Raw genomic sequence first — 25,754 nt, 5'->3', positions numbered from 1 at the left:
TTAGACGTCACGCCACAGTCGTTCAGTGGTCTGCGTATTGATGGTAGGGTCGTCTGGGTCCACAAATACCTCCTTGTGGTTAATTACACGATGCGTGTACCCCTCGTCCGCCAACTGTCGATAGGCAGCCCAACCGTCACTGTTAACAATGCTACCTGGCCGAATGAATTTTTTTATAATCGGTACAAGGGTTGCAGCACTCCTGTCAAGTACTTGATTCCCTTTCACCAAAGGCACCAAGAAAAACCTTTTCCCGACTCTTTCAATCCCTCCAAAAAGCCACACGTCCCTTAGGTCTCTCCCACGATCATATTTTGCTCTCACAAAAAATGTCTCGTCAATCTCGACGACAATGCCAGGTCCCCCGATGGGTGGCTGGTTCTGTAGCCAGGAAAGAGTCACTTCTGAGCAAAAGCTTCGCCAGTCCACACTTGTCTTTGATGACCACTTCAAACACGTGATAATAACGTCGTGGTTCCAGAACTTTTGAATCCAGTGGTTTATGAACAGTATAATTTGCCAAGCAGGAAGGTGTGTGTTGTCCAAAAAACTTCCTTTGTAGTCAGACACACAAAAACTACACTGGACCCGTTTCTTGGTTTTTCCGTACTTTTTGTACCGACCACAGTACCACTGATGTTTGTCTTTTCTAAATTTACACGGTTCCTGACAATCTGGGCAATAAACTTCGGAAGGTAATACACTGTGTCTTCTAAAAAACTCAATAGCCTCTTCAGGTTCTGAGTGGAAATGCTTAATCACTCGTAAATAATCAATATCACACCCGGGACACACAGCACGTCTTTCTTCTTCAGAGGCCATAGCGAGAAGGATTTAAATTTTCCATCCAGATTGAATCAGAGAGAGCGACTCAAATTTATTGGCCGAATTCCATCACGTGACCTGAAGTAGGCCTATGAGTGGGTGATACAGACCTACGAGATGCATGCGCAGTCGAAGGGAAGAGAAACACACATACGAACGCACGCATTTTTTTCCCGGAGTGGCCGAGCGAAGATCCAAGGTAGGGTTTTTTTTGGAATTTAAAATAAAATTCATTATCTCTGAAAATATCAATTTCCGAATGGGATAATGGGGGTTCATTGTGATCCTTAGGGACTATATTATACGTTAACGGTGCTAAAATTCCAAAACTGCATATTGTCCACTTGTAAAATAATACTGGTATGGCAGTCTCAACAGAAGTATTAGTGACTATTCTGGGACACAAGCTGTTCAAAATACTGCTGACCCATCACATTATATCACAGTCTTTGAATTCTGAATTACAAGTGTAATATTTTTCATTAACACATTTTGCATCATAATAAACTGATGGTGAAATCTGGTGAAATTTTGGTGGTTCTCTGGTGAAATCTGCATCTCACGATCTGGCATCACTGCTACCAACCTCGTACACTTCATCACTTTACTCTTATTTTCATTTACTTTCAATTTCCTCTTTTCACACACTCTTTCAAACTCCTCTACCAACTGTCTCAATCTCTCCTCTGAATCAGCCACCAGTGCAGTATCATCTGCAAACAGCAGCTGCTTCAGACAAAAAAAAAAAAAAAAAAAAATCGAGGAGTCTTGAAGAATTCTGGTTCATTGACATTAACCTACCCCCCTCTGGCAAAGAGAGCTATGGGTGCTGTGATTCCGTTTGCTACTACATACCTTTGTTAGTCAGGGTTTTCAGCGCTTGCTTCTATCAAAACGAAAAGTAGAAATCAACTGGATGTCAACGATGACATGCGTGTTTCCATGTCAAATACCACTCCACAAATTCGTCTTATTCAAGCCAAACAACAACCCTGTCACTGAAAGGAACTTTTGAGCAGAATTAAAGTTTTGTTTTGTTAATTTGCACAAGTTGGATGTATTTCATTTTTTCATCGAGTGGCCATTAGCTATTCTATGAAAGAGTGGGAAACAATTCTTTGTAAAGACAGTTATATACTTTGTGTATGTCATACACTGCTTGAGGTAGTTTTCAAGAAAATAAAGTACATTCATTGCATAGGTGGAGTAGACTGTAGCACCAGTCGAACAGGGCAGTACTCCCAAGGTTGATGGCAAGCTGGTGATAGGGAGAGCTGGAGCTCCCGTTTCACCAGCTCTTAGGACTTGATCTTGACCATCTCCCTTTGCTGAACATTTTCAGTGCATTCAATTACACATACAGTAGGCCAGCATGCTCTCATAATACCTCTACCTTCAACTGTCTACACTACACTACATGCGCATAACATATCACACCTTCTATTCACGTCTTTAGTAATGGCCGCTGCAATCTTACTATTAAATGGGGTGGTACCTCGGATTGACACCACCGGCAGGGTAGGGCTGGCGGCACAGGGTCCTCCTGGTCGCCATCAAGCGACTGTGCCGGCAGCGACTGTTGCTATTTCCGGGAATGCTCGTCGGCGAAGAAGTGACAGTGCGGCCTTATTCTTTACCAACATCCACGGCCTTACCACAAATTTAAACTCAGTTCATTTTTTCCTTCAGTCCATATCCCCTTTGGCCCTTTTCCTCACAGAACCACAACTCTCACCCTCTACCGATGTATCTCCATTTTGTTTTCCCGGTTACCATCTCCTTACAAACTTCTGTAACAAGGACAGCACCTGTTGTTATATCAATTCCCAATATGCAGTTGACACTATTTTAAACTTCACCCAGTTCTGATTACTCGTTATATAAATTAAATTGTCAAAACATTACCAAATATATTTGTGTAGTTTATCGTTCCCCCAATGCTTCTTCGGAACCCAGTGTATTTGATTCCATATCCACTCAGTTGAGTAACCTTGACCTTGCCCTTGGCACCGAAATTACCATTTTGGGTGATTTTAACATACACAATGTTGAATGGTTATTGCATTCTGCCCGGACTGACGACGCTGGTCTAAAGTGCGAGCTGTTTGCGGAATCATTTAATCTCACCCAGTTGGTAAAGCAACCAACCAGAATACCTGATAATCCTGACCATAATGCCCATCTCTTGGATTTATTCTTGACAAATAATCCAGATCAATACAGGATAGAGGTACTGTTACCACTTGGATCCTCTGACCATAATCTCATCAAAGCCTCATTAGTTAACCCTCCCACACCTCCACGTTCTAAAACTGTCAGGGTGACCCGATGGCACTTTGTTAGGGCAGACTGAGATGGATTTAAAAATTACCTTGCTGATGTTCCATGGCAGTCTTTCTCCTCTCGTGATCCCAATTCTACCCAGTCCCACATTTGTGACTTAATACTAGCTAGTATGGATTTATTCATACCAAGTCAACAGTTCACTAAAAGATTGAACTCTCCAAAATGGTTTGATGGCAACTGTGCCAGAGCAACAGCCAAAAGTCATTAGCATATAAATCTTACTTAAAATCAAAAACATCTGAATCACTCTCCCAATTTAAAATTGCTAGAAATCATGCAAAAGCTGTATTAAATCTATCTAAATCAAACTTTCTTCAAAAGCAAGCACCAAAACTACTTAGCAATCCTAATGACAATAGAATATTCTGGTCAACTCTTAATTCTTTCAATAATAACTTTAACAAGTCATCTTCCATTCCCCCACAAAAATCTGCAGATGGCAACATTACAAATGACCCACATGGGAAAGCAGATCTCTTTGCCAGTACCTTTGCCAGAAACTCTACCATAGACGATACCAGCCAGAATGTCCCAGTACTGGAACTTGATTCTCCCGAAATTGCCCCACTTAAAATACAGACAAGATATGTAAAATCCATCCTAGACAATTTACCTACCAACAAAGCTCCAGGCCCAGATGGAATTCCACCAATTGTTTTGAAAAAGTGTTCCCCTGAACTTGCCTCTGTCCTAGCTAAATTATTCAGACTATGCATACGTACTAATTTATTCCCAAATTCATGGAAAGAAGCCAATATCCACCCAGTTCCGAAGAAAGGAAGTTCGTCTGACCCCTCCAATTACAGACCAATAGCTGTCACATCTTCTCTTGGTAAGGTATTTGAAACATTAATTAATAAGCACATTGTTAAACATCTTGAATCCAACAACTTAATTAATGATAGATAATATGATTTTCGCCACGGAAGATCCACCATTGACATACTCAGTCTCCTAACTCATATCATCCATCAATCAATTGAGCTTTTTGGTGACTCTCATGCAGTAGCTCTTGATATCTCTAAAGCTTTCGACAGAGTATGGCACCGTTCCCTGCTGTCCAAACTCCCTTGCTATGGACTAACGTCTTTTGTTCCTTTGATTTCTTCATATCTTAGTGACAGGAAAATAAGAGTAAAAGTAGATGATGTATATTCCAATTTCCACTCAATTAATGCCGGCGTGCCGCAGGGATCAGTTCTGGTGCCAACCCTATTTCTGGTTCATATTAATGATCTCTTATCTGTCACCCACAATCCCATTCACTCATATGCAGATGACTCAACACTACATAGTTCATTCACACTCAGACATCCATTTACAAAGTCTAATATCTCTATCTCTCAACTCAGTACAGCCATCTCCATAAATCAAGATCTATCTACAATCAGTGAATGGGGACAAAACACCCTTGTCTCTTTTAATGCTAGTAAAACTAAATATATGCAGTTTACTAATAGACAGATATTGCCAGATTCGTACATTACCTTCAGTGCTACTAATATTCCCATCTCCAAAAGTATTGAAATTCTTGGCATCTCACTTAACAGTGCCCTCAGCTGGACCTCTCATGTCAGATCACTTGCTAAAACCGCATCAAAGAAACTTGGATTATTGTAGAGTCCATAACTTCTTCGCTGAAGAGCAGTTAGCTATAATTTATAAGAGTCATGTGCGCTCTCAGCTTGAATATTGCTCACCCTTGTGGAATGGTTGTGTAGAGGTTGCATTAAGGCAACTAGACAAAATTCAGAACAAAGCTGTTAGAATCATTAACAACCCTCCATTACATATCAACTACCTCACCTGCAAGTAAGAAGGAATGTTGCCTCCCTTGCATTATTTTACAGATATTTTTTTGGCAAATGCTTAGACGAAGTTGCGTCCATGGTGCCACCTCTCCATGCCTTCCCTCGTGCTACATGGGCATCTGGTAGCGCTCATGACTGGAATGTCACCCACCCATACTGCAGAACTTCTGCCTATCAGAATTCTTTCATTCCCCGAACTGCATCTCTCTGGAACTCGCTTCCCCAGAGTTGTTTCCCTCCAAAGTTCAACCCACAACTGTTCAAGTTTAACTGTTACAGATATTTTATGAACAGAGGACACCAGTAATCTGGTGTATGGATTATTTTTTTTTTACTCATTTGTTTTTCCTTCCTCCGTTCTATTATTTATAAAATAAAAAAAAATACAAAATGCTGTGTTTGTGCTTATGTGCATTTTTGTTGGGAAGGGGTTCATAGCTTTCACTAGCTTCGCGAAGGGGTCCGTGACTCAAAAAAGGTTAAGAACCACTGCTCTAACGACTGATAAGATGAGAGATGATATATATCCATCCATCCATCATCCAATCCTACATTGCCCCATGAGGAGCGTAGGAGTCCGGGGCTAGGCAGTTTGTCCTGACACGTAAGATGAGAGTGACCAGCCTTACTCATCCCTGAGTGGCCTTACATGAGCAATCAACCCCAACCTCCCCTTGGATATAAACCTTCACCGGCTCAATCCGACTGGAGCACAATAATTACCCACTAAACCACCAGGTGCCAAAATTTGGTTATACCTGTATGGTTACCACCCAGCGTAGTAAATGGTTTCCTGGTGTACAGGAAACCATTTGGCTTGTCACTCAATGTAGAGTCACCCACAGGCAGAAGGAAGAGGAAAGAATGAAGGAAAGAAAGACAGAAGAGGGAGTGTAAAGTTACCCGTAGGCAGAAGGACAAGGAAAGAATGAAGGAAAGAATGACAGAAGAGGATGGAAGGAAAGAAGGATGGAAGAGAGGAAAGGGCAGACACCCGAGAGCAGCACTGAATCGAGCAAATTATTTACAAGAAATTTAAAGTTTATTCTAACAATCAAAATGAAGGCCCAAAATGTGACAGAATTTTGAAAAGGTACCAGATGACTATCCCAAGTCAAGCACAGATCAGGAATGTTGCAAGTAGTAAAAACTACGGTGGTACTCTTAGAGATGGAAAACTAATATCTCCACTGCAAGGCCCACTGTTGGACAGAATCAAAGGCTGCTTGAATCTGTCCAACCAAAAATCGTACATTATGGGAAATGCCATATTGCATAATCATCAGTATTGAGTGATTAAGTTTCATTGGGATGAGAGTTGATGACAGAATATCATTGATCATAACAGTAACGAAATGGGGTTAAGTACACTTCCTTGAGGCATCCCGTTTTCTCGGATAAATATATCTGATGTTACATAATGGGGTAATTCAAAAACACAGAAATAAAAATAGTCAAATTACCTCTTAAACCACAAGCATAGAGCTTTAGTATACCTTGTCACCATATCATGCCATAGGCTTTGTGGATGTGCGAGAATATCCCTATCATGATATTGTAATTAGCAAATGCCCCCGAAATGCAGTGCTCCGAATTCTTTAAATGATCTAGTATTTATGAGAGCCACATTGGCGATCATTTAACGATTTGTTCGAATCTAAAACAAAAAGAAGCTTTTTATTAGTCATTCATTCCATGACCTTATATAGACAGGAAGTCAACATGATAGAACCATATGAAGTGGGAATCATATGACAACCAGCCTGTTTGACTATCGGTATGACATGCGCAAAGTGGCATGAGTTAGGGAAAGCTTGGGACACCCAAAGCTATTTGTACAGTGCTAACAACTTAATCAGGTTGTCCTGATCAAGATGCCGTTCATACCGTACGTGATTGTATCTGGGCCAGGACTGGTGTCTTTACAGGACTTCAGGGCAAGAAGTTCATTAATCGTAAACTCTGTTGTACAGGAAGTCTACGTCTTCTTCGGCAAAATCTGATAGTGATAACTCAGCCGTGCATTTATGGTCTTGAAAACGCTGGTTGTGATTGGCTGAGCAACTTACATGAGAAAAACTCCTGGCAAGGATATTAGCTACGTCCATGGGAACGCCAAAGATGTTATTATCCACTTGTTGAGTGGTCACACAGGTGGAAGGGCTTTTATTATTTAGTATTTTAACTAGGGACCAGACTTTACTGAGTGGGATAAAACGATTCACTGCGGACATGAAAGACCGCCAGGGGTCACTTTCAGTCCTTCTAATTATTCTCCTTGCTATAGCCCCTGCTTGTTTGTAAGCAATGAAGTTTTCCTCAGTAGGCTGACCATCAAAAATCATGTATCTTCTATTGCGTTTCTTTAATGGTTCTCGGCAATTTGGCGTCCACCAATGAACTGTGTGCTTTGCACAAATTGGAGAAGTCTTGGAAATAGCAGCCTCAGCTACGTGTAATATGGAGCTGGTTGCACTTTGAACTTTTATATCTATGGTCTCCCCAAATATATCTACAGTAAGTTGGCGATCCCTGAGAAGGATCCCCAATCTGCTTTCTTATAGATAAATTTTGGTGGAGGACTGTCCAGAATAATGTCGCGTGTATAAGAAAGACAGATTGGTAAGTGATCACTTCCCAATGAGTCGTCATATGGATCCCACGAGAAATCTTGATGTATACCTGGGGAGGCCAAAGATGAACCAATAGCCAAAAAGTTACTAGTACGATTATCTACATGACTCACCCTACCATCATTCAGAAGACAGGGTGGACTGCAGTATTAGGTTGGCTGCTTGCTTCCTATGACCATCAATCCTCAAGCTAGCCCATTGATGGTAATGGGTGTTAAAGTCACCCAAAACTAGCTTATTCCCAGGGAGGTGTTTAAATGATGAATTTAGATCATCATTATCAAGGGGCCATTTGGAGGACTGTAGAGAGAGTAAATAGACAGATATATATATATATTATAAAATTTTACTCTGCACACGACAGCTTCCAAGCTACAATTTAGAACCACCTCTGTTTGTGGGTGTGATTTGTGTTTATATGGCAACTCCTTGACTGTCATATCTTCTGTACGAGGGGTAGCGTTTGAACTGTCGAGGATGAAGCTGATCCACCAAATGTGTGTCCTGTAAACAAATAACGTCTGGCCTTTGTAAAGATAGCAGGAGTGCAATATTGTTTAATTTATTCCCAAGAATCCTACAACTTCACTGTAACACAGTGAATGCAATGGTTAAAGATTTACGAGGAGAGGCCAGTATGCTTAGTCTTTTTATGCCACCCACCACCAGGCAAGTGGCTACCAGGAGACCTATGCCAGTGCTTGCTGACAGAAACCTCCATTTGATCATCAATTAGGCTCCCGGACTTCGCTGAGGAAGAGCTAATTCTTCTCTCCCTCACTGGAGCAGGAGCAGGAAGAACACGAGGATATGATCTAGGGGGGCGAGGGGAGGGTGAGTGTTACTTTACTAGACATGTCAGGCTTCTGTTTCTGCATATTAGATGAGGAAGCAGCAACCTTAGAATAAGAAGAAACTGAAGGAATATCAGCTGGATTTCAATGGGGGAGCAAACGTGGCAGAAGAGCAAGTGGCAAGAGTGCTTAGGATTGGGTCAGTTTGTGTCTCCACAGTGCACATCATGGGACGGGACACAACTGCTGATGCATAGGAGACATAGGTCTATGGGTCATATGTAACTCCCTTACCTACTTCCTACCATCGTAATATGATATGCCCTCCATTGTTGTCACTGTCCAGACCTCCATCTCCCGCTTCCACTTTTTGGGGGAGTAGACTGTAGCACCAGTCGAGCAGGGCAGTACTCCCAAGGTGGGTGGAAGGCTGATGACAGGAAGAGCTGGAGCTCCCGTTTCATCAGCCCTCGGGACTAGTTCCTGACCATCCCTCTTTGCTGAACTTTTTCAGTGTTTCAGTAACACAGAGAGTAGGCCAGCATGCTCTCTAATACATGTTTCTCTGTCTACACCAAACTACATGCACAGTACACACTACACTTCCTTTTCTAAATTAAAAGAAAAATGGCGCACATAGACCTTGCCTCGGAGTCCCCAGGGGGGGGGACCACAAATGCCCCCACTGTCAAGAATTTGCGCGAGTTTATTCATACAAATTCGTGACATTGTACTTTAGTGACAAACCACGAACTCTAGTGGAATTCCCACTGGGCATCACGCAGTTCAACCGTCCTCATATTCACTCGATCGGGATGGTTTTCAGAACATTTGTCACTGTTTCACAAGTGATCATTCTTATCCACGACATTAGTGCTTTCACTGAGTGATTTATTGTGAGCCTATATCACTCACTTTCCGTTGACCGTTGAAATTAGGCCACGCCCTACTTCCGGCAAACACAGCCAGCCCCAACCTCTTTTCCCTGTTTGAATTTAGTCAGCTCTGAGTCGTCTCGAGGATAGGACCGTTTGTGCCCAGCGTAGAACAGCGCCTCCGTTGTACAGCGAGTTCCTGAATCTCCACCTAGATGGTGAATTGGTGAAGCAGGCTTGCAGTGAATTGCAGCGTTTGATTTTCATCACAGGCTCCCAGTCTTTTCATTCGACTCCCCTCCACTGACCAGTATTTCTATTCGTTTTTCTAGGCTTAAGTTCGATTAGCTTTTGAATGAGCAAGTGAGTGTATTCTCCTAGTTATTTTGAATTCATTTTTGAGATTCATATAACGTAAATTTATTTTATTGTAATCAGTAAATTTACAGATCTTTTCCTTGAGCTTAATGCAATTAGACCCGTTTTATTTCTCCACATTAAGCTTATTTTAGTTGCCGCTCCTAGTTTGCACAAACTCTTTACAATATTCATAACTGGTACTTAGGCCAGTTCCTTTGTATCAAATTTAAATCCGTTGTGCCAGCCAAGATTTAAGCACCGGCAAGAACCTGTTTATTATTATTAGCATTAGTTATTGATTGTCAGGGGTGGAGTCACTTTCTCGAGAGGCTAACAGTACTACAAACAGCATGCATGAGTAATTAGACTCTGCTGTGTACTGTTGAGAAAGTTTATAAATTCTCGTCCTTAGAGAATCGGCGAAGTAAGCTGGCATAAAGTAAAACACTGCTTGATTTTCACAAGTCAGTTCCTTGTCTCTGTTTTCAAGTAACATCTAGCATTATTTAATTTATAATTTCACATCCCCCCGTGACATCTGGCGACCTCATTCCAGGATATTAACTCCTAGCTCTAAAGTTATTAACGAGATAATACTCACTCACTTACACCTAGGTATTTATCATTAAAGTCTATAAGCACTATCTTACTGGTGGTTATTGATTCATTTCTATTAATTTTATGTAATAATTTTCCCAGTCAGTTTTTTCTTTCTTTCTTTCTTTACCAGTTTAACTAGATAAAACTGGTAACCACCAACCTGTGCTTATATTCTTTACTTTTTATTATTGGTGACTCTACACTGAGTGACAAGCCAAATGGTTTCCTGAACACCAGGAAACTATTTACTACGCTGGGTGGTAACCATATAACCAAATTTTGGCACCTGGTGGTTTAGTGGGTAATTATTGTGCTCCAATCGGATTGAGCCGGTGAAGGTTTATATCCAAGGGGTGGTTGGGGTTAATTGCTCACGTAATGCCACTCAGGGATGAGTGAGGTTGGTCACTCTCATCTTAAATATCAGGACCAACTGCCTAGCCCCGGGCTCCTACACTCCTGATGGGGCAATGTAGGATTGGATGATGGATGGATGGATGGATGGCATTTCTCTGCAAAATAGCAATCAGTACTCAGTCATTAGTCTACTCAGCCTTAGTTGAGTTAGCATTATGGCTGCTAATATGCATGTACAGGAAGCCAAAGATATGGGGCTTACTGACCCCAAACAAATAAAGGAGTACGTGCTCTCACGGTTTAGTTACAAGCAGCAACGTGAGAATGATGCTCGTGAAGAGCGTCGAATTCAGCGTGAGGAACGTGAGAGAGAACGTGAACACGAGCGAGAACAACGCGAAAGAGAACGTGAATACGAGGGAGAACAATGAGAACACGAACGTGCCAAGCGCGAGGCACATGAGAAACATGAACTTGAGATGCTAAGCTCAAGTGAGACTTCTTGGCTTCAGACACATCTGGTGCAGCTAACCCAAGCTCCACAAGTGCTCTCCCTACACATGTTCTGGCAACCCCACACATCAAGCTTCCTCTATACAAGGAAGGTGAGCGAATCGAGCCATTCATAGCTCGTTTCAAAGACATGGCTCAGCTGTACCAGCTGGATGAGGCAGCTAAGCGGCTCCAGTTTCTTAGCTTGTTTGATGGCCCTGCCCTCGATATTCTCCACAGAATTCGTGGAGACAATCTCACGTATGAGATGATGAAGGCCGCACTCGTCAAAGCATACGGTCTCACAGTTGACGACGCCAGGAGTCAGTTTATGAGGGCACATCTACAAGAAAAGGAGACTGCTGTTCAGTTTCTTGATCGGGTTACTGCTTACTTAGATGAGTGGATGGAGAAAGATGAAACTCCTCCCACGCGAGAGGGGATAATTGACCTTATGCTGCACACGCAGCTAGGAAAGTCGTGGCATGCTGAGCTTATGGCTCAGCTTAAGATCTGCCAGGTAAGGGATGCCAGACAAATGGTGGAGAAGGCTGATGCATTCTTCACTGCATATGGGTATCAAACTCGTAAGCAACACACCTGGAACAGGAAAGCTGACAAATCTGGGAAACTGTCCCAGACTGAACCCCAGCATCAAAGCCATTCTCAGAATAATGGCCAAGGTCCTAACAAACCGCAGAAGAATGACCAGGGGCAAAACACCCAGAAACCTGGGTGGAAGCGGTACGACAAGTACCCTAACCAGCAGCAGTATCAGCCATGCAATCAAAGATCGGGACAAACCTTCTCAGCACCAGCCCCAGTGTATCAGAGGCAAGAGGCAAATGCAGCCTTTATTCCTCAACAGCAGTAGAGTGGTGTCGTCCCTAGCAGCACAGGTACTTCCCCACAGTTCACTAGTCCCTCAGCGAGTGAACATTCCACCACAGGTGGTCAACACTCCATCTCCCCAGACGGTGAGTACGACCCCTCAGATATCAAATTCTCAGAGCACCATGTTTGCTGCATCATTTATTCAGCAGTGTCATCAGTGGCTGGCTGCTTCTCCACAGGCCCTCCCACAGGTAACAGTGCCTTCCTTGTTCAGCCAGGGTTTGTGGGAGGCATTCCTGTGAAGGTCCTGAGAGACAACGGTTCCTCAGGTTGCTCTGTCAGGCAGAGTCTAGTTCGGCCTGAGGAGTACACAGGTCGACAGATCCAATCTCAGCTTATTGATGGATCAGTGAGATTATTCCCTGAGGCACGTATCCAGGTGAGATCTCCATTTTACGCTGGTACAACAGTCGCAGTTGTCATGCCAGAACCTTTGTTTGACCTAATAATAGGCAATATTCCAGGTGCCAAGTATAGTTGCACCATAGATGATGTTACTCAGGCTTCGGCTGCACTAACATGAGCCATGGCCAAGGCTCCAAACTGTGTCACCCCGGTGACCATTGCATTGCTGCAAGATTTGATTTGTAGCCAAGATGTTGTTCAAGAACAACATTCTGACCCGACACTTGCTGCTGTGTGGAAGAAGCAAAAGGGTAGAGTGATTAAATATTCACGGGGAGGTCAAGCCAGGTTCCTTCGTAAACAAGAACGGCTCTACCGTGAGTCATGAACACCCCAGGGCGAGGTTCGACTGTAGTTTGTCATTTCCGCTAAGTATCGCCAAGCAGTGTTAGAATGGGGTCATTGTTCAGCCTCAGGAGGTCACATGAGCAAAAGGAAAACCCAGGGCCGTATCCGTGCTGATTTTTTCTGGCCAAGGATGGGGCAGGAAATATATAGCTTTGTGCGTTCCTACAATGTGTGTCAATGTACCACCATCCAGGGACATGTCCTTCCTGTGTCGTGTGAATCCACGCCCATGATCTCTGAGTCAGTTGATAGAGAGGGCAGTGGTAATGTGGGTGCAGATCTGATGTCTTGCCCGTTGGCCCCATAGGACACATTATGTCCAGGGCCTGTACATACATGTATACCATAGGTTAAGGGGAAGTTCGAGAAGGACAATCCGAGGCTGTGTTTGAATTAACTTGTGGTGTCTCGAGCTGTGGGCCTCTCTGAGGATTCCCGGAGAATGCACATTATCCACATGAGTGTTCACACCCACGTTGGGTGTTAAAATGTGACCTGCCCGAGATTGCGTAGGGATTCTCAGCTTGTCGTTATTAATCGTAAGAGCAGAGTTAGGTTAACCAGTAAACTGCCCGTTCTGAGATATTTGGGCAATCCAAGGACTAGCACGTTTCCTGGTTAATAATTTAGGTTTAACCAGTAAACTGCCCGTTCTGAGAGATTTGGGCAATCCAAGGACTAGCACGTTTCCTGGTTAATAATGTAGGTTTAACCAGTAAACTACAGGGGTCCTCAGAGATTTGAGCAATCCAAGGACTACGTTTCCTGGTTAATAATGTATCCATTAACCAAATAATAGTGTACTTTTTGTAACATAGGTACTGACTGCTAGGCAGAGAGAGAAAAATTGTAATTTAATAAAAATTGTTTGTCGCACTGACACTTTTGTCGCTCCACCTCGATTGCTTTCGCAGGTGCAGCTGGCGGGTGTAGCAATTTTGTCGTGCAGATCAGCTGATCGTCTCTGCCGCATGCTGCCACCTCTTCTCTTCTGCCTCTTCGTCTCTATTTACTATTGATTTGTATTATATAATTTTACACATAGGTACAGTTACACCACAACTGTCACACCTACACTGTGTATTACATACATCACGCTACATAACAATTAGTTGTTAATGTAAATGTAGCAAACTTTTCGTTCAGTTTGACCAGAGTACAGGATTTTTCACCGTCGTCACGGAGTTTTTCCCTCAAGCTTGGTTCTATTAACGTAAATACGAGGTTTTTATGCTCATGGGCGACTGTGATTTTCTCTTGTAGCAGGATAGTACACACACCACTGTGTGAATCTTGTGTGACTGAGTTAGGATTCATATGTATGTATATCGAAAATTTTTCTGAAGAAAGATTTGATTTTGATGGGGCGTAATGTCATGAATTTGCACGAGTGTATTCATACAATTCATGACATTGTACTTTAGTGAGAAACCCCGAACTCTAGTGGAATTCCCACTGGGCATCACGCAGTTCAACCGTCCTCATATTCACTCGATCGGGATGGTTTTCAGAACATTTGTCACTGTTTCACAAGTGATCATTATTATCCACGACATTAGTGCTTTCACTGAGTGATTTATTGTGAGCCTATATCGCTCACTTTCTTTTCGTTAACCATTGAAGTTAGGCCACACCCTACTTCCGGCAAACACGGCCAGCCCCTACCTCTTTTCCCCGTTTGAATTTAGTCAGCTTTGAGTCGTCTCGAGGATAGGACCGTTTGTGCCCAGCATAGAGCAGCGCCTCCGTTGTACAGCGAGTTCCTGAATCTCCACCTAGACGGTGAATTGGCGAAGCGGGTTTGCAGAGAATTGCAGCATTTGATGTTCATCACAGGCACCCAGTCTTTTCGTTCAGCTCCCCTCCACTTACCAGTATTTCTGTTTGTTTTTCTAGGCTCAAGTTCGATTAGCTTTTGAATGAGCGAGTGAGTGTATGCTCCTTGTTATTTTGAATTCATTTTTGAGATTCATATAACGTAAATTTAAAAGGAAGATGGAAAGAGCACTTTGAATCTGTTCTAAATAGACCAATCCCAGCTGAAGAGGACATTTTGCCAGCCGAGAGAGATTTGCAGATAGAAACAGGGGATATAACTTTGGAAGAGGTAGCAAAATCTATAAAGGAGTTAAAGAATTTTAAGGCTCCAGGTGAGGATGGAATATTCCCTGAAATGCTTAAGGTGGAAAATGACGAGTTGATGAATGCGCTTTTGAAACTTTTTAATGTGGCTTGGGATAATGGTGGAATTCCAGAAGAGTGGAAAAATGGAGTGATTATAAAAATACCAAAAAAGGGAGATTTAAGTGTGTGTGGCAATTGGAGGGGGATAACTTTGACACCTGTAGTTGCAAAAGTCTTTTCCAAAATCTTGTTGAACAGAATAGAGCCAGTAATTGATAAAATTTTAAGAGAAGAACAAGCGGGATTTAGAAAGGGTCGAGGTTGTAATGATCAGATTTTTATTGTAAGGCATCTAATGCAACAAGCTAATGAGATGAAAATGTCACTTAACATGTGTTTTGTGGATTTTGAAAAGGCGTTTGATAGTGTTTCACGTGGAGCTATGTTGAAAATTATGAGATTCTATGGTATACCAGAAAAGTTTGTAAATATTATTAGAAGCCTGCATGAAGGTACCTTTTGTAAGGTAATGGTGGGTGGTTCTTTGAGTGATCCATTTCAAGTTAGGTCAGGAGTGATTCAAGGAGGAGTTCTTTCGCCATTGTTGTTTGTTTTGGTTATGGATTATGTTATGAAAAAGGTTGTAAGGAGAACAGGTGCAGGAATTAACTGGACAGAAAATAAGAAGCTGATGGATTTGGACTATGCTGATGATATTGTACTGATTTGCGGAAGTATTTACGAGATGCAGAGGGTGCTCGATTGTCTGGTGGAGGAAGGAGAAAAAGTGGGATTGGTAATAAATTGTGGAAAGACTGAAATTATTAATATGAACGTGGAGAACCAAATCGATTGTGTAATTGGGAATAATGTGGTGAAGAATGTAGAAAACTTTAAATATCTGGGAACAATTGTATCATCTAATGGATCATTAAACAATGAAATTGAGGAGAGGATTAGACAGGCTTGGCGAGCTGTTGGAATGTTGAAATCTGTTTGGAATAATAATATGCTTTCGGTACATACTAAAGTGAAAATTTACAAGTCCATGGTTAGACCCATTTTAATTTACGGGCATGAGTCATGGTGTCATAAATGACTTTGTGTCATAAAAGACTTTGTGGTTCCTTTGTGGTGGAGTCATATATATATATATATCTATGACTTGTGGACGAGCGGTCTTTATATCTTGGAGTAGCTTCCCATTTGTCATGTAGTGACAGGAGAGGTAAAGAATAGTATGGGACTATTTTTATTTGTCTTGGAAATATTAACAAGTCTCTCACACAGAGCGTAAGTATAGAGTCCCGTCCCGCTATCTATCTCTCTGTCTCTGTCTCTCTCTGATTGCCAAGCCCTTCTCACTGTGACCTGTCTCTTCTAAGGCCTGTCTCCTTCACTCTTGCCTGTTCTGTGGCTAACCTCCGTCTGAGCTGTCTTTCCTAAATTCTGGTGTAGCAGGGGTGTGTCACGTGTGTTCCTCGTGAATGGAAAGTTCTAGCAGCCTGTGTGTGAGTATGTGTGTATGTGTGTGTGTATGGTTACTAGGTCTTTGTTCACGAGAGGACTGCTGACAGCTAACTGCATCATCTCCTTACTGGCCGCTGTCGTCAGCTTTCCTCAGTGTAACTTGCAAACTCATTTCCTTTTCCCAGGCTCGCAGAGGGCTGTCTATCTATCTATTTATCTATCCATCTATTATGATTTGCAATTATAATATGTAGTCCTGACATCTGCTCGGCCGCGCGAAAATGGCGTACCATCGACAGTTACTAGTCCTAACATATTAATACACATTATATACACATTATAATGAACTTATAAGCTAATTAAGTGAAATACATAATATTGTAAAAGTAACATAATTGTATGAATATTGTATACATATAATATAGTAAATAGTGATTATTCAGTAATATTACATTTTAAACAAGTTGTATACATATTTGAATAAATGCAATGGTTGTTGTATAACACTTTGTAAGACGTGCATATACAACAGACGTACGCATATAATTGTGCCATGGTAATACTGCTAGGTTATACATTACATAGAGTTATCACTTTAGTAATGTCTAATATTTCACCTAACTTGTATGATGATACTGGTAATACAGAATTGTGCTATAATTGTATGACTTATAATATTGTACTAACATTGTGGTACTACATAATTGTAACATTTTATGAATTGTTACAAAATATTGTGGTAATGCATAATTGTGTTGGCCTTATAATTGTAGTTACATTTTGTTAATGCAACTATTACATAAGTGTCTTGACCTCTGCGTCAGGCGTAGGCGGGAGTGAGTGGTGGGGGCTTGTGTGCTTGTTGCTTCGGTGTTTCCTCTTCTTTACTTGCTTTGTTTTATATTCTTCTTGTTGCTGCTTGAAGTTACGTGAAGATTATAGAGTTGTTTTGTAGACTTGTAGACTATTTGCATTGTAGGCTGTATTTTGTCGGGATTCACTGTAGAACTGAAGCTAATCTTGTAGAGTCTCGCCTGCTTTCATAGAAATTTACTTTTAATTCGGAGACGATGTCCGTAGATTCGCTGGTTCGTCATAGAAATTGCAAGATCGTATCAATATTTTGTTAAACTACTTGCAAGGCATCGTGTGATCTATTCACCTCTGCATCAGCATGATGATCGGGGAGACGGAGGGGGCTGGGTGGAGAGAATACTGTCAGGAGCTGGTTGTAAGTTGTTAGTTGTGAGAGGTATTTTTTTGTTTTCAATCTTGATATTTTGTAGGAATTCAATGTTGATTCGTAGACGAGGTTCGTATACGTTCGCTGCTACCAAATGTCATAAATGACTTTGTGTCATAAAAGACTTTGTGGTTCCTTTGTGGTGGAGTTATATATATATATATATATATATATATATATGACTTGTGGACGAGCGGTCTTTATATCTTGGAGTAGCTTCCCATTTGTCATGTAGTGACAGGAGAGGTAAAGAATAGTATGGGACTATTTTTATTTGTCTTGGAAATATTAACAAGTCTCTCACACAGAGCGTAAGTATAGAGTCCCGTCCCGCTATCTGTCTCTCTGTCTCTCTCTCTCTCTGATTGCCAAGCCCTTCTCACTTTGACCTGTCTCTTCTAAGGCCTGTCTCCTTCACTCTTGCCTGTTCTGTGGCTAACCTCCGTCTGAGCTCTCTTTCCTAAATTCTGGTATAGCAGGGGTGTGTCACGTGTGTTCCTCGTGGATGGAAAGTTCTAGCAGCCTGTGTGTGAGTATGTGTGTATGTGTGTGTGCATGGTTACTAGGTCTTTGTTCACGAGAGGACTGCTGACAGCTAACTGCATCATCTCCTTACTGGCCGCTGTCATCAGCTTTCCTCAGTGTAACTTGCAAACTCATTTCCTTTTCCCAGGCTCACAGAGGGCTGTCTATCTATCTATTTATCTATCTATTATGATTTGCAATTATAATATGTAGTTGAGTTATATACATATATTTTAGACTTGTGGACGAGCGGTTTTTATATCTTGGAGTAGCTTCCCATTCGTCATGTAGTGACAGGAGAGGTAAAGAATAGTATGGGACTATTTTTATTTGTCTTCGAAATATTAACAAGTCTCTCACACAGAGCGTAAGTATAGAGTCCCGTCCCGCTATCTATCTCTCTGTCTCTCTCTCTCTCTCAAATTGCCAAGCCCTTCTCACTGTGACCTGTCTCTTCTAAAGCCTGTCTCCTTCTCTCTTGCCTGTTCTGTGGCTAACCTCCGTCTGAGCTCTCTTTCCTAAATTCTGGTGTAGCAGGGGTGTGTCACGTATGTTCCTCGTGAATGGAAAGTTCTAGCAGCCTGTGTGTGAGTATGTATGTATGTGTGTATGTATGGTTACTAGGTCTTTGTTCACGAGAGGACTGCTGACAGCTAACTGCATCATCTCCTTACTGGCCGCTGTCGTCAGCTTTCCTCAGTGTAACTTGCAAACTCATTTCCTTTTCCCAGGCTCGCAGAGGGCTGTCTATCTATCTATTTATCTATCTATCTATTATGATTTGCAATTATAATATGTAGTCCTGACATCTGCTCGGCCGCGCGAAAATGGCGTACCATCGACAGTTAATAGTCCTAACATATTAATACACATTATATACACATTATAATGAACTTATAAGCTAATTAAGTGAAATACATAATATTGTAAAAGTAACATAATTGTATGAATATTGTATACATATAATATAGTAAATAGTGATTATTCAGTAATATTACATTTTAAACAAGTTGTATACATATTTGAATAAATGCAATGGTTGTTGTATAACACTTTGTAAGACGTGCATGTACAACAGACGTACGCATATAACTGTGCAATGGTAATACTGCTAGGTTATACATTACATAGAGTTATCACTTTAGTAATGTCTAATATTTCACCTAACTTGTATGATGATACTGGTAATACAGAATTATGCTATAATTGTATGACTTATATTGTGTTAATGCATAATTGTGTTGGCCTTATATAAGTGTCTTGGCCTTATAATTGTAGTTAAAGTTACATAAAGTTACATCTTGTTAATGCAACTGTTAATTGGCAAAGTGTAACAATGCAATCGTTTGTCGTTACATAATTGTTACATATCGTTTGTAGTTACATTATTGTAGTTAAAGTTACATAAAAGTTACATCTTGTTAATGCAACTGTCACAGAAATGGTACATATTGTTTGTAGTATTGTTTGTAGTTACATAATTGTAGTTAAGGTTACATAAAAGTTACATCTTGTTAATGCAACTGTCACATGAATTGGTACATATTGTTTGTAGTTACATAATTGTAGCAAGTGTAACATAATGTAATCGTTTGTCGTTACATAATTATAATATGGAGTTACATAATTGTAATAATTGCAGTCCTAACATATCCTGCGGTCGATGATAGTGATGATGTGCCATGCCACTTGTTTGTGGAGACAACAATTTGCTTTTTTGTTTGTAGTTTATGTGGTATTTTGACATATGTAGTAACACTTACACTTATTTTCATTTGTTTGTTATGTGATCTTATTCTATTTCTCTTTTTTCTTTCTTACTTTTCTTTCTTTCGTTCTTTTTTTTTTTTTTTTGTATGTATTGATTTTCTATAGTTTGTTTTTCTTCGCTTGTGTACGCTTTTTCTATGTTGTTCATGGTTGCATAATTACTGGCTAATTTCCTTGAGATACTTTTTTAAAGTTCAGTTTATATTGCACAGAGATTATAAAATGATATTATATAGTCCCATATTTTGTTATTTTATATAACAAATATATACACTATATACAGTATTAACTATACACACTGACTTGTTGTTCACCTGTACCTATCGTGAGTAATATGTGTGTCAGCACTGTGTGGAAATCATTGTCTTCACGATTGTGTTGAAGATGTTCACTCTTGCTAACGTCATTTGTGTTGGCCATTTTTTTTTTCTCTAGTTTACCTTGTAACTTAATTTATATGTTTCCACTAGGTAGTTTTAATTAATAAATGTTTAATACAGTTATTATAATTGCTCACTGAGTAACTGTGATGGTATATTTTCTTTATTACTTTGTAGATGTAATAATGTATAGCTGTATGTATGAAACACGTATTTTATGTAGGTATAAATGGTAACACTCGTTGGTAGTAAATAAATGTTATAATAAATGAATGAATATATACAGTGTAGAATATTTATTGTTGGTGATTATTTAGTGTTTGAGTTATGCAGATAACTGAAGTAAGTATGTGTATTTAAGCTGTAACTATACAGCACGTTTTATATGTTTGTGCAGAAGCTAATTGTCTATCACTGTGTATTGTATAAATGAAGTAACTATGTAACTCACTAATTTTTACCGTGGAGGAAATGGTGTGAGTGGTGTTGCACGTGGTGATAGCGTTGTTCTTCACGGGTTGATTGGCGTGTTGTCGTCTCAGCACATGGTGACGTCGGCTTCCCACACTGGTAGCTGTGGTGAATACTGAGTAGCGATGCTTAAGCTGGGTGAAGAAAGGAAAGTAAGTCGCGTTATAAATGTGGCTCTGGTGTTTTGCTGCGTGTACAATTGCAACAGATCAGAAAGTATTAGGATTTGAGAATAAAATACTGAGAAGGATTCTTGGGGTAAAGTCGCAAGACAGAGTTACAAATGAAAGAGTAAGGGATATTACGAGAGTGGAACCAGTTAATGAATATGTGAGACTGTCTCGCTGGAAGTGGCTGGGGCACATATACAGAAAAGAAGGTTGTTTAATACAGGATGTGCCAGAGTGGATTGCTAGAGGAAGAAGAGGTAGAGGTAGGCCGAGGGAAACCTGGTTGAGGACAATGAAAAAAGAAGCAGGAGAGGAGTGTTGGTGGGACCTGAAGGAGATGGCAAGAGACAAATATTGGTGGAGAGAGTTCATTGAGGCCCTATGCATCCCGTGGGGTGCCACAGGAAAAGATTGATTGATTGATTGATTGAATCAATAAAATTACAGTTCTTTTCCTTGAGCTTTATGTAATTAGATCCGTGTTGTATTTCTCCACATTAAGCTTATTTTAGTTGCCGATCCTAGTTTGCACAAACTCTTTACAATATTCATAACTGGTATAGGCCAGTTCCTTTGTATTAAATTTAAATCCGTTGTGCCAGCCAGGAGTTAAGCACCTGCAAGAACCTGTTCATTATTATTAGCATTAGTTATTGATTGTCAGGGGTGGAGTCACTTTCTCGAGAGGCTAACAGTACTATAAACAGCATGCATGAGTAATTAGTCTCTGCTGTGTACTGTTAAGAAAGTTTATAAATTCTCGTCCTTAGAGAATCGGCGAAGTAAGCCGACATAAAGTAAATCTTACTGCTTGATTTTCACAAGTCAATTCCTTGTCTCTATTTTTAAGTAACATTCAACTTTATTAATTCATAAATTCTCATCCCCCTGTGACACCCACCATCCGCCCCTCTCCCGGTGACGACTCTATGAGTTGCCTGGAACCACTGTCTGACTCGTTTCTTCTTCATTTCTGCAACATTTGCGACCTTTCCTCTAATTTTCTCTCTGTTGAATCACCTCTCCTCTTCTAAACCTTACCTTCTGTTTCTAACTGAGACTCAGCTGTCTGAGGCAACTGACAGCAAACCCTTTTCTGTATCCTCCTACTTTCTCTATACTCATTTCAAAGCCAAAGATGGCTGTTGTGTATATGTACACAACGACTTATCTTGCTCTCGTGTTCCTGAACTTGATTCTTCTGAATTCTTTACTCTCTGGCTTCGGCTTTCCTGTCATTCTCTGACTAAATATATCTGTGCTGTTTACTTATCCCCTAATTCTACTGACTATCAAAAATTCTTTGACTATCTTACTTCTACGATGGAACACGTTCTACCCATTTCTCCTTTCTCTGAAATCTCCATTCTAGGAGATTTCAATGTTCACCACCACCTTTGGCTCTCCTCTCCTTTCACTGATCCACCTGATGAACAAGCCTACATCTTTTCTATCCTTAATGACCTAGAGCAGCTTGTACAGCACCCTACCCGTATCCCTGATTGCCTTGGAGAGAGCTCCAACATACTTGATCTCTTGCTTACAACTAATCTTTCTGCTTGTACTGTTAATCTTTCCTCTCCGTTGGGCTCCTCCAATCACAACCTTATTATCTTAACCTGTCCTATTGCTCCGGTACAGCCTGTGGACTCTCCAAAGAAACGGCAACTGTGACACTTTGGAGCTGCAGATTGGGAGGCCCTCAGGCAGTACTTCTTTGATTTTCCCTGGAACGATTGTTACTTCCATGGTCGGGAGCCATCTAAGCGTGCCTTGCGCATTACAGAAGTTATTCTCTTGGGCATGGAAGCATACATTCCTTTCTCATATCCTTGACTAATGCAAGAAAGCCTTGGTTTAATCACGCTTGTTCTAATGCTGTCTGCAATGAGGAGAGGGCCTATAAAAGGTACCAGCGCCAACCCACCCCTGAATCACATCTTGTTTATGTTTCTGCCCGGAATCGTGCTAGGTCTGTTCTTCTCTCTGCTAATAATAATTTGATCTGCACTAAATGCTCTCAACTCTCCAACTCAAATTCTTCCCGCTTCTTCTGGCACCTTGCCAAAAACATTTTTTTAATAACTTTACCTCATCATCATTGCCTCCTCTTTTCTACTCTGATGGCTCTGTAGCTCTTTCTTCTACTGATAAAACAGATCTCTTTGCTCAGACTTTTTCCTCCAATTCCACCTTAGACGATTCCGGTGCTGTTCCTCGATCACTTCCCCCCTCTGACTTCCTCATGGCTGACATTAAAATTTCTTCAGCTGATGTATTTTCTGCCATCACTGGCCTCAGTACTAACAAGGCATATGGGCCTGATGGAGTTCCTCCTGTTGTCCTCAAGAACTGTGCTTCTGTGCTTACACCCTGCCTAGGTAAACTCTTTCGCCTTTGTCTTTCAACTTGTACCTTTCCTTCTTGCTGGAAGTTTGCTCTCATGCAGCCTGTCCCAAAGAAGTGTGACCATTCTCAACCCTCTATCTATCGTCCAATTACTTTAACACTCTGTGTCTCAAAAGTTTTTTAGTCTGTTTTTAATAAGAAAATTTCAAAGCATCTTTCCTATCACTACCTTCTTTCTGACCGTCAGTATGGGTTCCGTCAGGGACGCTCAACTGGCGATCTTCTCACCTACCTTTCAGACTCTTGGTCATCCTCCTTTCGGGACTTTGGCGAAAGCTTTGCCATTGCACTTGACATCTCAAAGGCTTCGATCGAGTCTGGCACAAATCTTTAATTTCCAAACTGCCCTCTTACGGTTTCTATCCTTCTATCTGTGCCTTCTTCAACAGCTTCCTTTCTGGTCGTTCTATAGCTGCTGTTGTAGACGGCCATCGTTCTTCTCCTAGATCTATTAACAGTGGTGTTCCTCAGGGCTCTGTCCTATCACCAACTCTCTTCCTTTTATTCATCAATGATCTTCTAAGCTGTACATCTAACCCTATCCACTCGTATGCTGATGATTCCACCCTTCACCTTTCCATTCCGTTCCCACAACATCCATCCCAGCAGTTACTTCAACAATCAAGGGATGAGGCTGTGGCACTCCTAATGTCTGACCTGGCTCGTATCTCTGACTACGGTAAAAATAATCTTGTTGTTTTTAATGCATCTAAGACTCAGTTTTTACACCTATCAACCCGACAGAATCTTCCACAGGAGTACCCATTAAAATTTAATAATCTCCAGCTCAATCCAGCATCATCCTTGAACATGCTTGGGGTTTCATTCACTCGGGATTTATCTTGGAAAGATCATATTACATTTCTGGTAAAATCTGCTTCCAAGAGATTAGGTGTGCTAAGCCGACTCCGTACCTTTTTTACCCCTGCAGAGTTGTTGACTTTATACACGAGATTTATTCGCCCCTGTATGGAGTACAACTCTCATGTGTGGGGAGGCTTCCCACATACAGCTCTTCTTAATAGGGTGGAGTCAAAGGCATTTCGTCTCATCAACTCTGCTCCTCTTACTGGCTACCTTCAACCTCTGTCTCTTCGCCACACTGTCGCCTCTTTATCTCTTTTCTATCGCTACTTCCATGGTCATTGCTCCTCTGAACTGTCTGCTTGCATCCATCCACCTTTATGACGGGTGCATAGCACCCGTCTAGCAATAAACTCTCATCCTTTTTCTGTCCATCTCTCTAATGCAAGAGTTAACCATTACTCCCAATCCTTCCTTTATGCAACAGGTCAACTCTGGAACTGTCTCCCTCTGTCTGTATTTCCTACTTCCTATGATCTCGTCTTTCAAAAGCAGTGTGTCCAGGCATCTCGAAATGAACAGATCTTGAATTTTCTGTCTTTTGTATTGTTTTTTTTTTTCCCTAGAAGGATCTGTTTTGTGGGCTCGTAGCCTTTGGTTCCTTCATCCTTGCATTAAAAAAAAAAAAAATCCCTCGCAGAAGTGGAGTGAGGACGTTGCAATGAATGCAACACTTGATCACCGATGTACAATGGTCAGCAAAATAACCCACAGCTGCACACTTGACACACACTGAGTTAGTGGCCGAACAAGCCTTTTCATGATGTCCATATATCTGACATATAGAAGAGGGTTTGGAATGTATGGTCTTACTTTAACAATTTCATAGCCAGTCTTGACAGATGAAAGAAGTGAAACCTTACCAAGTCAGTTACAACAGTTGCAGTCATCATTCTCTTGCCTTCAGTGTGTCTGGTTATAAAACTTACACTGATGACATCCTGCCGAGTAAGTTCAGGTACGATGTCGTCGTCCTCCATAAACATGAGATCCCTGAAGGGGTCTCACCCTTGCAGGAATTCATGGAATGTGGAATCTTCGGTTCGACATCGTAACAGTTGAAATTGCACAGTTTAAGCAAATCCTTAACTTGGGCCAAGTTGACAGTCTCTATGAGAAGGTCGTCACTGGCAAGTTTTCTCACTTCCATCTCATTAGCACAGCCATTAATCACCTTCTTGATGATAAAAGGATTAAGGACGGACAGGGGAGTAGAACCAACCATGTGTAAAACAAGAAACGATGCTTTACGTACAGAAATGGCCAGGGAGGTACGGGTCTGGAGCCGTCCCTGAAGGAGGGAGAGGGGACAGGGATTTCCCATAGTTACCACCTCCCTTACACGGCGAAAGTGGGATGAAAGATTGGTGCCCTTTGGTTCCCTCTTCCTCGCATAAATTAAATCACATAAGCAATAACAGGCACAGCAAGTCCAGTAGCTATGTAACTGTACCGGAGTAAGAAAAGGCACAGCAAGTCCAGTAGCGTCACAGGGGCAAGAACAGGCTCACGAAGTTCTGTAACTGCACACGGGCGGCGACAGGCACAGCAAGTCCAAATGCACGGGCACCACTCTCTCTATCCGGCC

At 41.3% G+C, this 25,754-nt stretch overlaps 1 protein-coding gene across 1 annotated transcript; it reads right to left on the bottom strand.

Annotated features, from left to right (window-relative positions):
* Positions 1-25,391, bottom strand: LOC145417388 (uncharacterized). The gene is made up of 2 exons (XM_080286069.1): positions 25,175-25,391; positions 1-740 (listed from the first exon to the last, which is right to left on the bottom strand). The coding sequence occupies exons 1-2, from the start codon at positions 25,389-25,391 to the stop codon at positions 1-3; spliced, it is 957 nt and encodes a 318-aa protein (XP_080142195.1).
* Positions 25,392-25,754: the final 363 nt, after the last annotated feature.

This window comes from Coenobita brevimanus, chromosome 110 (genome assembly GCF_032717465.1).
Source record: "Coenobita brevimanus isolate Jiangsu-jjx chromosome 110, ASM3271746v2, whole genome shotgun sequence".
Taxonomy (NCBI): Eukaryota; Metazoa; Arthropoda; class Malacostraca; order Decapoda; family Coenobitidae; genus Coenobita; species Coenobita brevimanus.
This window is presented reverse-complemented; position numbering and strand designations above follow the sequence as displayed.

What these genes read in the sequence shown, in the direction of transcription:
- LOC145417388 (XM_080286069.1), bottom strand. Translation starts at nt 25,391, where the DNA reads ATGGTTGGTTCTACTCCCCTGTCCGTCCTTAATCCTTTTATCATCAAG. An exon ending in TTCCATGAATTCCTGCAAGG is followed by an intron (nt 741 to 25,174) that starts GTGAGACCCCTT and finishes ATTTCCACTCAG; the next exon opens with AACCTGAAGAGGCTATTGAG.